General features: G+C 46.3%; 1 protein-coding gene across 1 annotated transcript in view; it reads right to left on the bottom strand.

Annotated features, from left to right (window-relative positions):
- Positions 1-13,998, bottom strand: part of LOC133972809 (ephrin type-A receptor 7-like) — a 126,222-nt gene that overhangs the window by 6,693 nt on the left and 105,531 nt on the right. Inside the window, exons 9-11 of the mRNA XM_062410385.1 lie at positions 7,969-8,024; positions 4,125-4,250; positions 2,639-2,824 (exon numbers count right to left, since the gene is read on the bottom strand). Of these exons, the coding sequence (XP_062266369.1) occupies positions 2,639-2,824; positions 4,125-4,250; positions 7,969-8,024 (368 nt within the window). The remainder of the gene's footprint in view (positions 1-2,638; positions 2,825-4,124; positions 4,251-7,968; positions 8,025-13,998) is intronic.

Below are 13,998 nucleotides of genomic sequence, written 5' to 3'. Positions count from 1 at the left end.
ACACGGAGGACGGGGGCGGGAGGGAGAGATTAAAGTGAGTCCAGTCCACTTGGCAGCGCGGCAGACATTGTGCAAAGCCATTCTTCACCCACTGAACTGTGGTGAGGCCAGGAGAACCTGTGTGCTGCCCCGGCTGTCTCAGCAAGTTTAATGACCCACACACACACCCACACACACACACCTGATCTGTGCACGACAAAACACACACGAGCCAACAGCCCAGGCCTGCACGGCAACACACACTACACAGACACACAATGTGGCCAGGCACAGATGGCAGAAATCCAGTGCTGTGCTATGAAGTGCACAGAGGAGGATAATAAGAGTGCAGCAGTTGGAGGAAAGAGGAACCAGGAGGAAGTAGCAGAGGAGTATGGAAGTGCGATAGCGTCAGGAACAGCTTGACGGATCTGTAAACAACTTAGTATCTGAAATTACATATCCTGAGATAGGACGCTGGGCTGTAAATCCCCACAAACTGTGCAGCCGTGTGTCAGAGAAAAATGCTAACTTTGTAATGTAATATACACAATTCATGGTTTGGCATGTATTAATTTGTGAGAACCGTGAGTCAGCACAGGGACGTGGAAGTCGGAGGGCGAATCAGTGGTGCTGCTCTGTGTTGGTCTGACAGACACGTACATGCTACGAGCAAGGATCGGTTGTGTCACACGGTTCGATGCTGAGGAAGACGTCTTGTTTTGAAGATGTCGAGTAAGTTTGCAAATCCTGACAGAAATGTAGAGCGAGGGAAAAGTGAGGGAATGTGTGTGTGACGGAGGGAGCGACTCTCCTACACGTACAAATACATGTAAATGAAGATTGACAACACATTTCCACTTCCTCCTTCTATGCAGAAATCAAAACAAAGTATCCCTGATAGGAACGCTGCTGTTTTGCGTCAATCAGAATTAAACTTGACAAGTGTCAGCTGTCAATCATGAAGCATCACGCTGTCTTCAAGGCATTAAGTACTTTAAACCAAACAACTTGAACGTACATGAGTGGGAGAAGAACTACCTAAAATGACAAAAAAACATCTTTGAAGAAAATGTATCTGACATGGATTTTGAATTTCTAATTTTGCCCATGTCCAATCCACTAGCATGACCTGTAATATGTCCTATAGTGCAGTCAGCCACCAGGGGGCAATCAAGACGCTTTGGCTTCACTTTTTGGGAGACGTCCTGTCGTCCATCTTTATATTCAGACTACGGTGGAAACACACTTAATTTTCTTGAATGAGAGTATTCAAAACAAATAAACACCTGAGATCAGACAGATACAAACTCAACAATTTAAATAAAGGTATTTCCTGAGATTTGATCAAATCTGATCACATGCACCTCTCAGCTTCATCTTTGTGCATAGAAAATTAACTATCATGTCATGTCGGTCACTTCCTGTGTGTTTCTCCCCTGAGGTGACAAAATATTTCCTTAAATGACACAAAACCACCTTATTGTGTGTCCTTTAATCTCATTTCCAGAAATCTGTGCTGGATAATGCAAGAGGACACACACACACTTCTCATGTGGACCTGAATGAATTAAAGCATGTGGGGATTAGGAAGAGGAGGAGGATGCTGTTTGCAGGTGGGCTAAGTGGGGGGGTAAGTGATGCAAAGCAGGTGATTTGTAGTCAAATAGTGTGTGTGTGTGTGTGTGTGTGTGTGTATGTGTGTGTGTGTGTGTGTTTATACGGATGTGTGATTTTATGCCAAGTGAGGCAGGCAAGCAGGTGTGTGTGTGTCAATAAGAGTGAAAAAGAAGCAACCATATGGGATCACTTTTTTTGTGTGAGGAAAACATTCATGTGAGGTGTGTGTGTGTATGTGTGTGTGTGTGTGTGTGTGTTGGTGTGTGTGAGGTGGGAGGGATTGGAGTGGATCTCAAGGCCCCGCTGGGTCTCCAGCACCAATTACTGTACCCTGCACATCTGCTGCCATCCTCCTGAGCACAGAGTGTGTTCGGGCACTGTGCCCTCCCACAAACACACACACACACACACAAACACACACACAAACACATTGCGCATCACTCCCGCAGTAACAAAAACTTCACAAACTCTTTAAAGCTTCTCCCCTCACCTGCCATTCCCATTAACCTCTACCTCATCTTCTCTGTATCTCTTGTCTCTTTTCTCCGTCTCCCTCCTTCAACAATCTGTTTTGTTTTGTAACCTCTGACTCCCTCCATCCCGTTTTCACTCAAGAACCTAGATTGCTATCTGTCAGCGGACCCTGGACCTTGATGTGGCTCATCCGCCGGTAGCGGACATCTATCCACGCCGGCTCTATCCTCCTCTTCCTCAGCCGTCCTGCCCTCTCCGCTGTGATCACTGACCCCCCTCCACGTGTGTGATATTGAAGTGGTGGGAGCGTCCAGGTGCTCGTTCCGACCCACCCCCCCCCTACCGTCCATCGCCTTTGCCCCAACTCCGGTTTCCCTCTCCAGAGGTCATGACCCCATCTGAGGCTGTGATACCGAAATAATGAAATTCCAATTCCCTTATTTCTTCTTCCTGTGGCTCACTTTCCTCTAGCAGTGACAGGAATGAATCCTCTTTATGATACAGAAGATGGTCAAACCCTCCCACTCCTCCTATGTACCCCCCCCCCCGTCCACCCCCTTCTTACCGGTGGTGATGACGCCTTCCAGTCGGATGATGTTGGAGTGGTCGAACTGCCCCAGGATTCCGGCCTCGCTGAGGAACGAGCGCCGCTGTTTGTCCGAGCAGCCGGCCCTCAACGTCTTTATGGCCACCGGCAGCTCTCTCTTACTGGGCAGCTTCAAGCAGCCACGGCACACCTCCCCAAAGTCACCTGTAGGGGGAGATAGAGACACAGGGGTCATGATCCATATTGATTTTTCTTCTTTTGTCCCCACATACATTTTTCTTCTTCTGTATAAGGAGCAACCAGAAAGAGTGGAAGAAAAAGCAGACTGATGACATGGAGCTATATAAGAAAGACATGAATAGAGGTGAAGCGAGCAGGGGGGGGGGGGGTTTGTAGAGCAGCAGAGAAATACAAACATATTGGACGAGAAAAATAAGATGACGCAAATGAACAGAGACGACTGACAGAGAGAGAGAGATAGAAAGAGAGAGAGAGACACACATGAAATACAAAGGGATCAAAGAGGGGAGAGATTAGGTTCGGTGCAGGTGAGGCCGTGGAATGAGAAACGAGGCAAATCAAACAACCTAATCAATTTTTGAGAAAGTTTCCACACTGAGTGAAGTGGCTCCTCCGGTTTGTCTTGCGACACGCTGAGTGGAGATTACTGCGACTGTGGATCGTGTCTGTTATTTTCCTTTTAATTTAAATTTTGAGGAAATATTTCAATTTTTATTGTTGCATAAACTCCTCACTTATTGCTTTTTTACGTCCCAAACATGAGGCTTATATTGAATGTGTTGCATTTAAATAAAGAACAATTCCAAGTGTTTTAAATTGCAGATCACACATTCAACAAAGTCACAGCTCAAGTGTCCTGCCAAACGTACACTTTGACATAGAAACCGGGAAATTGAACCATCGACCTTCTGACGAGTGGCCGACCCGCTCTGTACAATCTGAGCCACAACCACCACTCTTCAAATTGTTCTTCAATTTCAAAATGGGCCCATTTTTTAAATGTCTGCTCTGGACGGAACTTTTCTAACATCTGAAAAGTAAACACGACGATGGCTGACAGAAAGTCTTTGTTATGAACTTTGTATGAGAGTTAGAAACCTGTGGGCCTTCGTCAAGCAGTGAGTGTCTAACAAACAAATAATATGATCTTTGTTTCTTAGATTTTTATTATCTCTGTTTTTGATCTGGTGAAGCACGGAGGCACAAAGGCAGATGCAAATTGGGGTTAAGTCTTTGTGTGTTTGCTGACCCTGTGCTGACTGTGGCTGTGTTGACCCAAAACGGATGAAGATACACCAGAGCCAGGAGCCTTTGGGCTTTTTAACCTGTGGCTATTAGCCCTGATTCTGCCTGTGGACTTTGGATAGACTCTCTGCTGCAGCTCAGTCTCTTAAGACCACTAATAGTACCTGCTGATGTAAATGTATAAAGTCTTTGTGTTGTTTTGTCGCCCGGTTGCACTGCACTTTGTGTAGTCTCGTACCTGTGTGCATGATTCTCTCTATCTTGATGCTGGAGTTGTCCAGCTCCTTGGCGAAGGCGTGGACGGCCTGCAGCAGGTCCTCACAGGTCTCCGGGTCGATGTAGGTCCTCCGCGTCGGGATCTTAACTACAACGCACAATCACACAATCAAGACTCACCTTCATAACAAATGAAGATATTTAAAGATGTTAAGGCTCGTCTTTACAGAACACACAATCCACATGATACACGAAATGGATAAAAAAGAAGAAGCCCCTTAGATTCAGATATCACAGTGTGTGTGGGTAAAAATAAAACAGCGATCTAGTCAGCTGGTTTGTTTTTGCGGTCCCGGCAGCGTGCTCTGTCTCTACACAAAGCAGAACACTCTTCATGTCGGCATCGCTTTGTGCTCGGCTGAGGCTGCAGTCAGCGGAGGAATAGGTGGCGTTGCCTCCTCCAACAAAGAGTTTCTCTCTGTGGCTGTGATTGTTAAATTTCAGACCCAAAATGTTGTGTCTGGGAAGAAGCTCTCGCTCTTTGATCCACGGACGGAATTCAATACCCAGAGTTCTGCCATTGATGTGTGAGATCGCTGAAACATTTTTCTGCCATCAAACTCCACTTACACCGCGGGCCCAAGGTAGAAATCTGAGTTTGACATGTTCTGTGTGGTTTTAACAACCGAACACGATCCTGTAAACACACTGGCAAGTTTCTGATTTTGATTTAAACTGTTTAAAACAAGTTGTTTCCTCTTTTAAAAGGAAAAAGAAACGCCTCCGTTTAGGGATCCACAACTTGTCTAATTCTATGGTTTTGTGTGTGTTGACCTTGTGCTACAGAGAGAGAGCGAGAGAGAGAGAGAGAGAGAGAGAGAGAGAGAGAGAGAGAGAGAGAGAGAGAGAGAGAGAGAACACAGAGAACACAGAGAACACAGAGAAGAACTGAGATCATAAGCTCCAAGTTCTCAAGTGTGACTTTGGGTTTGGTCCACAAGGCTTTACTCAGATCACAGGGCTCCGGCACCAGGCCTTTTGTCTTTTCCTGCATGCCTCACAGTCTTATCCCACTAACACACTTATGCAAAAATAACACACAAACACAACATAATCTGCCGTCAGACAAACTGGGACAGGACATAATAGACAAGTAAAAAACGCTGAGGCGGCGAAAAAACCTCAAAGTGACACCAGGGTGCTCGACTGCTGCTTTGTCGTTAGTTTTAGAGTTTGCGTGTGAGTTCTCCAAAGTGAGTGACAGCTCTAGAGCCTCAGCATAAAGAAATAATCTCCAAAATGGGTTTCAGGACTGCACCAAACTATAATGGGTTCGTCCCTGACCAGTACCTCAGCCTTGGCTCTTCTAGTTTAGAGCTTATAAATAAATCTGTTGATTATGTCTCCTTTAAAACAGACCCTATAATTCACACTAAATTTCTCCAATCCAATCAATGGATGAAAAAAAAGGTTACTTTACCTAATTTGCTTAAATTCTTCCGAGGACTTTTAGAAAATCACTACTGTGACATTAATGAGACACAATTGGAAACTTCAGCTTCTATTTCGAGCGTTATTGACCCCCGACTGTTCCTCAACTGCCGGACGCCAAACAACTACCAAATAAACCAGCCGGCAGCCAATAACTATTAAACCAGTGAGGTCCAGCTTTCAATTAGACGACCTTTGACCCTTGTTACTACACGTTATCTTCCTGGAAATCTTCCTGGAAAGCGTCGGGGAGTTTTCCCAAAAGCGTGGCCCAGGCCCTGAAATGTGATTAGGGCTCCAGATCGACCTGAGGAATCCTATGCTGGCTGCCTCATAACGGCTTATTGATCCAACACACACACACACATAAAGACACACACACACACACACACAAATAAAGCCAAAAGTACAATTATGAGGCAAATGAAACCTTTTCTATTCATGGCCAGGGCTGAGTGGAGGATCGAAGCCTCTTTTCTGTCAAATAGGGTTTTTTAAAACTTAAATGCTGTAGCTTAAAACCAGCTGTGCGACACACACACACAACCACATACACACACAACCACACACAGACACATGAAGGGGGTGCTCACATGCCGAAGAGGTGAGCAATAAATGTCTCTGATCGTTCTCACTCATTTGACCCACACACATACACACACACACACACACACACACACACACACACACACACACACACACACACACACACACACACACACACACACACACACACACACACACACACACACACACACACACACACACACACACACACACACACACACACACACACACACACACACACATACTCACACACACACTACACTGGCTCAGTGGCTGATTAGTTTCAGGGTTAACTGTGTCACAGCCACGAGCGATTGAGGGGAAACTGAAGCGTGTTCACACTCCACTGGACGACAGGGTGGGCCCGTTTAGCCCCGAACGTTTCTGCCGTCTGACTGGGGATGCGTTCCAAAACTGCTCGGTTTGAGTCTCTCCTCCGCCCCCCGCCAACCCCCACCCGGCGTTTCTAGGTCACTCACTCCGACATAACACTAATGTTCTGAGCAGTGTCACTTATGATGAGTCTCTCCCTCCCTCACCTCCTCACTCTTCTCTCCTCACACACTCATTTCTCCTCCTTTATTCCTCTACATTCTGACTCACACACTCATTTAGCTACTGGTTCTCTCCCTCTTCCTGTGTCCCTCCGTGTTACTCTACAGCTGGGGAGTTTGGCAGATGGAACAGATGGATGGAGGATTTTTTTTATTTTGAAAACAGGCTGACACTGACGGACTCACACACACACACACACACACACACTTCCTGTCCTCGGACGAGGTGGACCTGAAGCCCAATGGGAGTGTGCAGCGGGTTCACCGTCACAGAACAGGAAGTGGTCTCCAGAGAGCGTGTGCGGATAAAGAGAACAAAAGAAGTGTCTCTGTGTCCGTTCATGTGTTTGAGAAACAGGCCAAAAATACCTGTCTGTGCGTGTGTGTGTCTGTGTCTGTGTGTGTGTGTGTGTGTGTGTGTGTATTTGTATGTATATTGCGTGCTTGTCAGCTGTTGGCACGTCTATGTTTGGGCAGATTTAATTCCGAGCTTCATGGCTTTGGCTCATTATTCATCAGGCATAGTGCTCCAAACCTCTCCAGAGGGCTAAGCATGCTGGGAGATTAAACAACGCAAATGAGCATGAGCACGCACACGCATGTACACCCCCCCCCATCCCCCCCCCCACACCACCACTCTCACACACTATATTAGAGGAGCACTGGCACGCACCAAACAAGCAGAGATATGTCAAACTACTTCCATTCTGTCACCGTCAAACAAAAAGCCTATTGAGGGCTTTGTGAGTTTATAAAAAGCAACATTTACAATCTTGTTCGACAACATGTGCAACAACAACATTTAACGTGGTCTCTCTGGGAGGAGAGAGATCTCTGCTGCTGCTGCTTCCTGACTTCTACTCCCCGCTCTTTCCTCCTCGCCCTCCCCCCCTTCTCCAGGTCTTTATCTTTCCCTCCTCTGGATTTCAATCTCTCTCCATCAAACTCCGCCGCACACACACACACACACACACACACACACACACCACCTAATGGAGTGTGTCAGTGGGCTCAGAGCCGGCTAAGCATGCACTCAGAATTAAGAATTAATGCCGTGACACTGCCTCATGCCTCAAAAAGTCATCTGCGAGGCACACGCGTGTCGCATGACTTCGTGCACAGGGAACAGGAAAAGACAAAGCATGTATGGATAGTCCCCCCCCCCTTCGTGAGCAGTGACTGAACACGGACCAACACAGATTACACACAAACACACACATCTGGGATTTAATAGAGGTCGGCGTCGTCACTTACACTGGAAGTAGAGTTCCTCGTCTCCCTCCTGGGAAGCTTTGCTGTAGCCACATTGTCTGGAAAGAGAAATAAAGACGGCATCACTCAGTGTTTTTTTTTTTTTTTTTTAAATCTCAGCTGGCAGACACAAACAAATAACAAGCATCAGACGCTGTTTGTCTTGCAACGTAGAAGGTTTTACGGGATGTGCGATAAGTGAGATGAGAGCGTGCTAACACCGGAGTATTGACAATGGAGATGGAAGGGACACGGAGGAAAAGGCCCCTGATGTGACGCCACTGATGAGCAGCACGAGGATCTGAGGCTGAAGCAGTAGAAATCCTGCCTGATTCGACCGGGCCAGTCGCAGGCACACGCGCTGATCCGCCTGGAATAGATTTGCTATTGTTGTTTCACCATGATGGGAGTTTTCATGGAAGAGGTGGACACATGTGCAGACACACACACACACACCAGATACTGTACATGCACACAATGGTATCTCTCATTCCCCGTCACCACAGGGGGTCGAGACAGGAGAGAGGAGGATCCGGCTGCTGACGGCTTTTGAGCTTATGAGAGAACTTCGAGTCTTTCAGGCTCGAATCGGCAAAATCCATAGGATAATATGAACACACACACACACACACACACACACACACACACACACACACACACACACACACACACACACACACACACACACACACACACACACACACACACACACACACACACACACACACACACACACACACACACACTGCAAGTGTCAAATTAACAAGTGATGAAGAGATATTCTGTGTTTTCTTGGATTAGAGGGATGAGAAACAAGACATGAGCGAATCAGCCAAGGAACTAAAGAAAGTATTGATGGAAAAATCTATTTTACGTCAAAGGTTCTTCTAATAAACAAGTTGCTGATAGAAGATATTCTGAATGTAACCTAGATGTTATACAGAATATAAAAATACAAGATTCTGCAGCAGCATTTATGTGATTTACATATTATACACATGTTAATATCATCATGGGACATTTGGCAGGTTGTCAGGTTCTCAGGGATTTCAATCACAGCCATTCCTGTAAAGAGGCGACAATTGCTACGAGCCGAGTTCCGACTTGAGGAAACTGAGGTGCACAGATTCTACATGGAAGAATCTCTCACGCAGGTGTCTGCAGACCCGACTGTGTGGGTCTGCATTTGTGTGTTAGAGTGAAACATATCTGCTCAGGGAGCCGTGTGTTAATGTGAATGTCAGAACACATCAGCACTTCACACAGAGTCGGTGCAAAGCTGTGAGTTCACAGAGAGCCCGACGGACTCGCAGCCCGGCGCTCACTTGCGTGTGGCTTTTGTGCAGACGTGTGCGCGTGCGAATTCTGCGTCAACAGGACTGTGTTCCTTTGCATGTGCACGTCCCTGTGAGTGTTTGCGCGGGGAGATGTGATCAAGGGTGAGGCTGACACATCCCACAGCCTCTGCAGCAGCAGGGTCTGAGACAAGGTCAGGACCCTGTCTGTCAAAACACACCAGCAGACACATGCAGCACAGCTCCTTAGGGCAGGAGATACCAGACAGGGGAGAGGAGACGAGAATTAATAGATAAGGGAGCACAGCAGAAAGGGAGGGAACAGGGGGGAGAGGGGGACAGAGGGCATGGTGCTACCTAGAGAAACAAGATGCAACAGGCGTAAGGGGAGAGGAGAGGTAAGGGAGCAAATGGGAACATGGCAAAGGGGTTGAGGGCATAGTGGGAGATAAATCACGGAGGATACATGTAAGGAAGCTGGGAGATGGAGAAGCAGAGGAAGTGACAGGGAAATGTGAGGTTACGGGTAAGAGGATAATTGGGCAGGAGGGTATGCACGGAAGGGGAAACAGTTGAAGAGGCACACAGCGTAGCCCATATAGTACACGGTCAGGAAGAGGCAAGGAGAGAAAGAAAGAAGGGATGGTAGCGTGGAGTGCAGGATACGAACGGATGCTGCAGATTAAGGAAGCAAGGCAGTGATGGAAAACTGCAGCGAAGACACCGCGCGGGATGAGTGAAGGGACTGACAAGAGGCAAATGAGCAGAGCGTCAAGCAGGAGGAGTGAAATAACAAATTTAAGGAGACAAATGGAGTGATATGAAGGAAGCAAGGAAACGAGGGGGGAAACTAAGCCGTGGAGAAAGGAAATAAGGAAATAAGGAAGAATAATTGGCAGGGCTGCACGAAGGCAGAGTCCCATGACTTCATACCATTTCCATTACTGCTTTGGAAATGTCACATATGTGACAAAAATGAAGTGGCAGATGCAAAGTAGCTTGGTTGGGGGGTGGGGGGGTTGCTTCTCGTTGGGTATGAATTGAGGAACTGAGCGTATCAAATGGAATTCGGCCAAACAGCTTGATAAGGGAGAAGGAGACTTGGTTTTGTCTTATAATGATTCTCATGGTTTGAGAGAAAAGCTGGAAAAAGGAGAAAGGAAACCACGGGTGGAGAGATGGCGAGACAACTGGGGTAAAATAAAACAAAAAGAAGAGTGAGGGGGGGGGGGGGGTTTGTGGAGGAGGGGAGTGCAGACATGCCAGTGTACCTGGGCATCAGCTGTGTGAAGGAAGGAAGAGGAGAAAGAAGAGGAGGAGGAGGAGGAAGAGTGGAGAAGGAGGTCGAGAGCAGCACCACACTAGCAGGAGTTACATTGGAGGAGCTCGAGCAGACGCTGCTGGGAAGAAAACAAGGGGGGGGGGGGGGGGGGTGCCAACGTCAATCCTGGCTCTCTTCATTGACTTTAAAGGTTCAGTGTGTAGAATTTAGTGACATCTAGTGGTGAAGTTGCACGTTGCAGCTGAATACCACTCAGCTCACCCTCCCATTCCAAACATGAAGGAGAACCTGGGGTAGCCTTCAGTTGTCATAAAAACTTAAAAGTTTTATTTTGTCCAGTCTGGGACACTGTAAAAAAAAAACATGGCGGCCTCCGTAGAGAGGAGCCGCTCCTGATGTAAATATAAAGTATTTAAATCTAAATGTCTCATTCTAGGGTAAAGAAAACAGTAATCAATAGGATTATTTGTATACTCTGCCAATAGATCCCTTTCACCTTAATCTCACACACTGAACCTTTAAAACATGATCATAAACACAACTTTATGATTTATAGATTCTCAAATTTGAAATCACTGGAATCTTTGGAACGTGGTGGTTGCTGCCGACAAACCAGTAACGTTGCTAATTGTTTTCTGGTTCTGACTGGAAGTTGTAAACCAAATGTTAAGTTTCTCACTTCAGAAGAACCAGATGGCCGAGAGGAACGTGGCGATGCCAAAACACTGAAGACTGCGGCCAAGTCCCGTCACAGTCGTCTCCGCCTGATCAAATGTTAATTTTGGCACAAATTATCATCTCAGCTTTTTAGGCGTTGTCATTTTTTAAATTTAGCAATGATTGTAATTCATTATGAATGCAGCTTTTCTCTCTCTTACTCTCTGGTAAAAGCAGGCTAGGTGAAGTTCTACTAGCTGGCGTTTTCAGGAGGAGAAATTTAAGAGCAAAAAAAGAAATATGAAATGTAATGTGTGTCTCATGTAAATGAAGCCGACTTCATCCCCCCCACATCTGAACTCTCCTCTGAAATAAAGTGCAGTTATGGAAATAACATGAATAATAGGTGAGAGAGTCGGAGCAGATTGGTGGCTGACAGGCAAAGTGAGGCACAGAGGAATTAGGCCAACTCAGACTTATTCGGGGCAAAATACATGGGAAATTAGGTAATTTCAAGAAGTCACTTTAACTTTTAGCCACAATAAGTTTCACCCAGTAGTGGGACTCGGCTTTATGAGAATCAAACTGGAGACAAATTAGTTTCCTTCCATGCCGAGTGACTTCATGAGCAGTTTTACCCCCTTCCTTTAATCTAAGGTCTTTCTTGCACAGAGGTACATTTTCTATTTTTAGTTTTGGGTTGAAGATGATAGTAGGTCCATGCTTAGAAATAATTTGATCATTTATTCATTTGTCTCCGATAAATAATAGATGTTAGAAATGTTCAAAAAGTGACAAGAGTCCTTCGGAATGACAACTATCACATTTGAAACCAAAGAGGTTTTGGTCTGATGTTGCTGGGGCGTGGGCAGGGTGGGGGGCGGGGGTTTGACATGGGCGCACTGATCTGTACGAGACGCGCGGGGAAACTTCACCACTGTGCTCCAGACCTTCTCACTTGGCCGTTTCTCCTTTAATCCCCTTGGAACCCTCACTTTTTGTCCCTGAGAGTCAGCAGCCCTATGAAACGGCAGCGCTCTAATACCCACTTCTCCCTTCTTCCTGATCCCCTCTCCATCTCCTGATGGCTCGTAACTCACTTACCAGACACAGACATACACACACACACACACACACACTCAATCCTGTAAGGCACACACATGCGTGCTGGTGAGGCTGGTCAAGGGTAAACAATCCCACTGCATTGACCAGTCAAGCCTGGGCTCCCTGGAGTGTGTTCGGCCAATGCCCTGGAAGTCTGGCTCAATCAAACTCTGTCAAGCACCAATGGGCTGAGCGTGTGCGTGTGTGCACATGTGTGTTTGTGTGTACGTGATGTGTCAGGATTAGGTTAAACCGAGAGAGGAAAATACAAAGCACTCTTTTTCTTTTTCCTTGCCTACATTATTCTTACTGAGAGTGATGGTTCGTCCTCCATGTGCGTCACTGTAACATGAATCTAACATGGTGCTGTCAGACAGCCAGAGCATGAGACGTGCAAAACTAAGCCACATCACAGCAGAATAAAGTCTGACACAACATGAAAATGAAATTTGACATTACTTACGTGATGTTTAAGATGCTATTCACTCTAACATTTAACCTGAAGAGACAGTTTCTAGAGCCAGGTTCTCTGGAAATGTGTTATATTAACTTTATCTAATGCTGAGACTAAAAAACAACTCTAAGTTGAGCACCGATGTTCCAAAGAAAAGAGTGTTAGGGTCATTTCCAATCCAAAAATGATTACAAATTTGGAAAACTATCCTTTTTAGCTCAAATAATGATTTTCATTTTCATCAATTCGACTAAAACTCTCAGGAAAATGACATAGAAACAATCATACAAGAGAAGAAAGAGGTTGAAATGATGAGATGCACCAACCGTGGGAGGAATTCAAAAACCTGCAACCGAGCAGCCACTTAAAATCCGGCAAAATGGGGCTGAAGTGCTGCTGTGCTGCCAATCATGCATAGAAAGTTCTGTGTGTGTGTGTCACAGGCGTTAGAGCGAAGAGTGAAAACCAAGGCACACCCGTGTTTCAGAGCTGCTGACACGCACTTTACATTAGACGTGATGAATGAGGCATCAAGTGGATTGTGCAAAACATCCCAGTGTGTATACATAGATGTAAATGTGTGCCCGCGGCCGCCTGCAGCCATGACTTCACGTGTGTGCCGCGGGACTCATTTGCATGTGCCTGTGCGAGGGAGCAGATCGATGTCACCGAGACCCCGCAGCCGGAGCCGGGAGCCGGCTGTCTCTGCAAACACCCGAGCATAGTAATTGAGGCATCAAGCCATTCCCTCTTTTGTCTCTATGCAAAACATAAAGAGCAAGTTAATGGTCCAGCAGGGATGAACAATGGAGACCACTTGCAATGAATGCGATGATGGAAATAAAAGAGGAAAGATAAGCGTTATTATTCCCTGCTAGGCTGCGCACGAGGGGACCCTGCTGATTTTTCCTGAAAGCAAAAATGTATTCAAACGCTTGTGCGTGTCTGGTGAGAGTAATCCCATTTTTTTGCACATTGTGTTTTTCTGATGCAGCGCTGTTGTGTTCGTCTATCCCCACGTATACCTTTACAGGTGCGTGAGAGACAGCACCAAGTTGTGTGGCGCTGCAGTGAATGAATAGAAGCCATTTCTACACCTGATTGGCTGCGTCATTGTTCTGTTTTGTGTGTATCTGGAATTGGTCTGGTGGTCTCCGTATCACAGTCCTTCCGTTACACAGGTAGTCGTACCTGAAGAACTTTATCTGGCTGAGAGGACGCACCGATGTAGATCTGTGTGT

This window comes from Platichthys flesus, chromosome 17, assembly GCF_949316205.1.
Source record: "Platichthys flesus chromosome 17, fPlaFle2.1, whole genome shotgun sequence".
In the NCBI taxonomy this organism is placed as follows: domain Eukaryota; kingdom Metazoa; phylum Chordata; class Actinopteri; order Pleuronectiformes; family Pleuronectidae; genus Platichthys; species Platichthys flesus.
The sequence above is the reverse complement of the archived record's forward strand: the minus strand, read 5'-3'. Positions and strand labels throughout refer to the sequence as shown.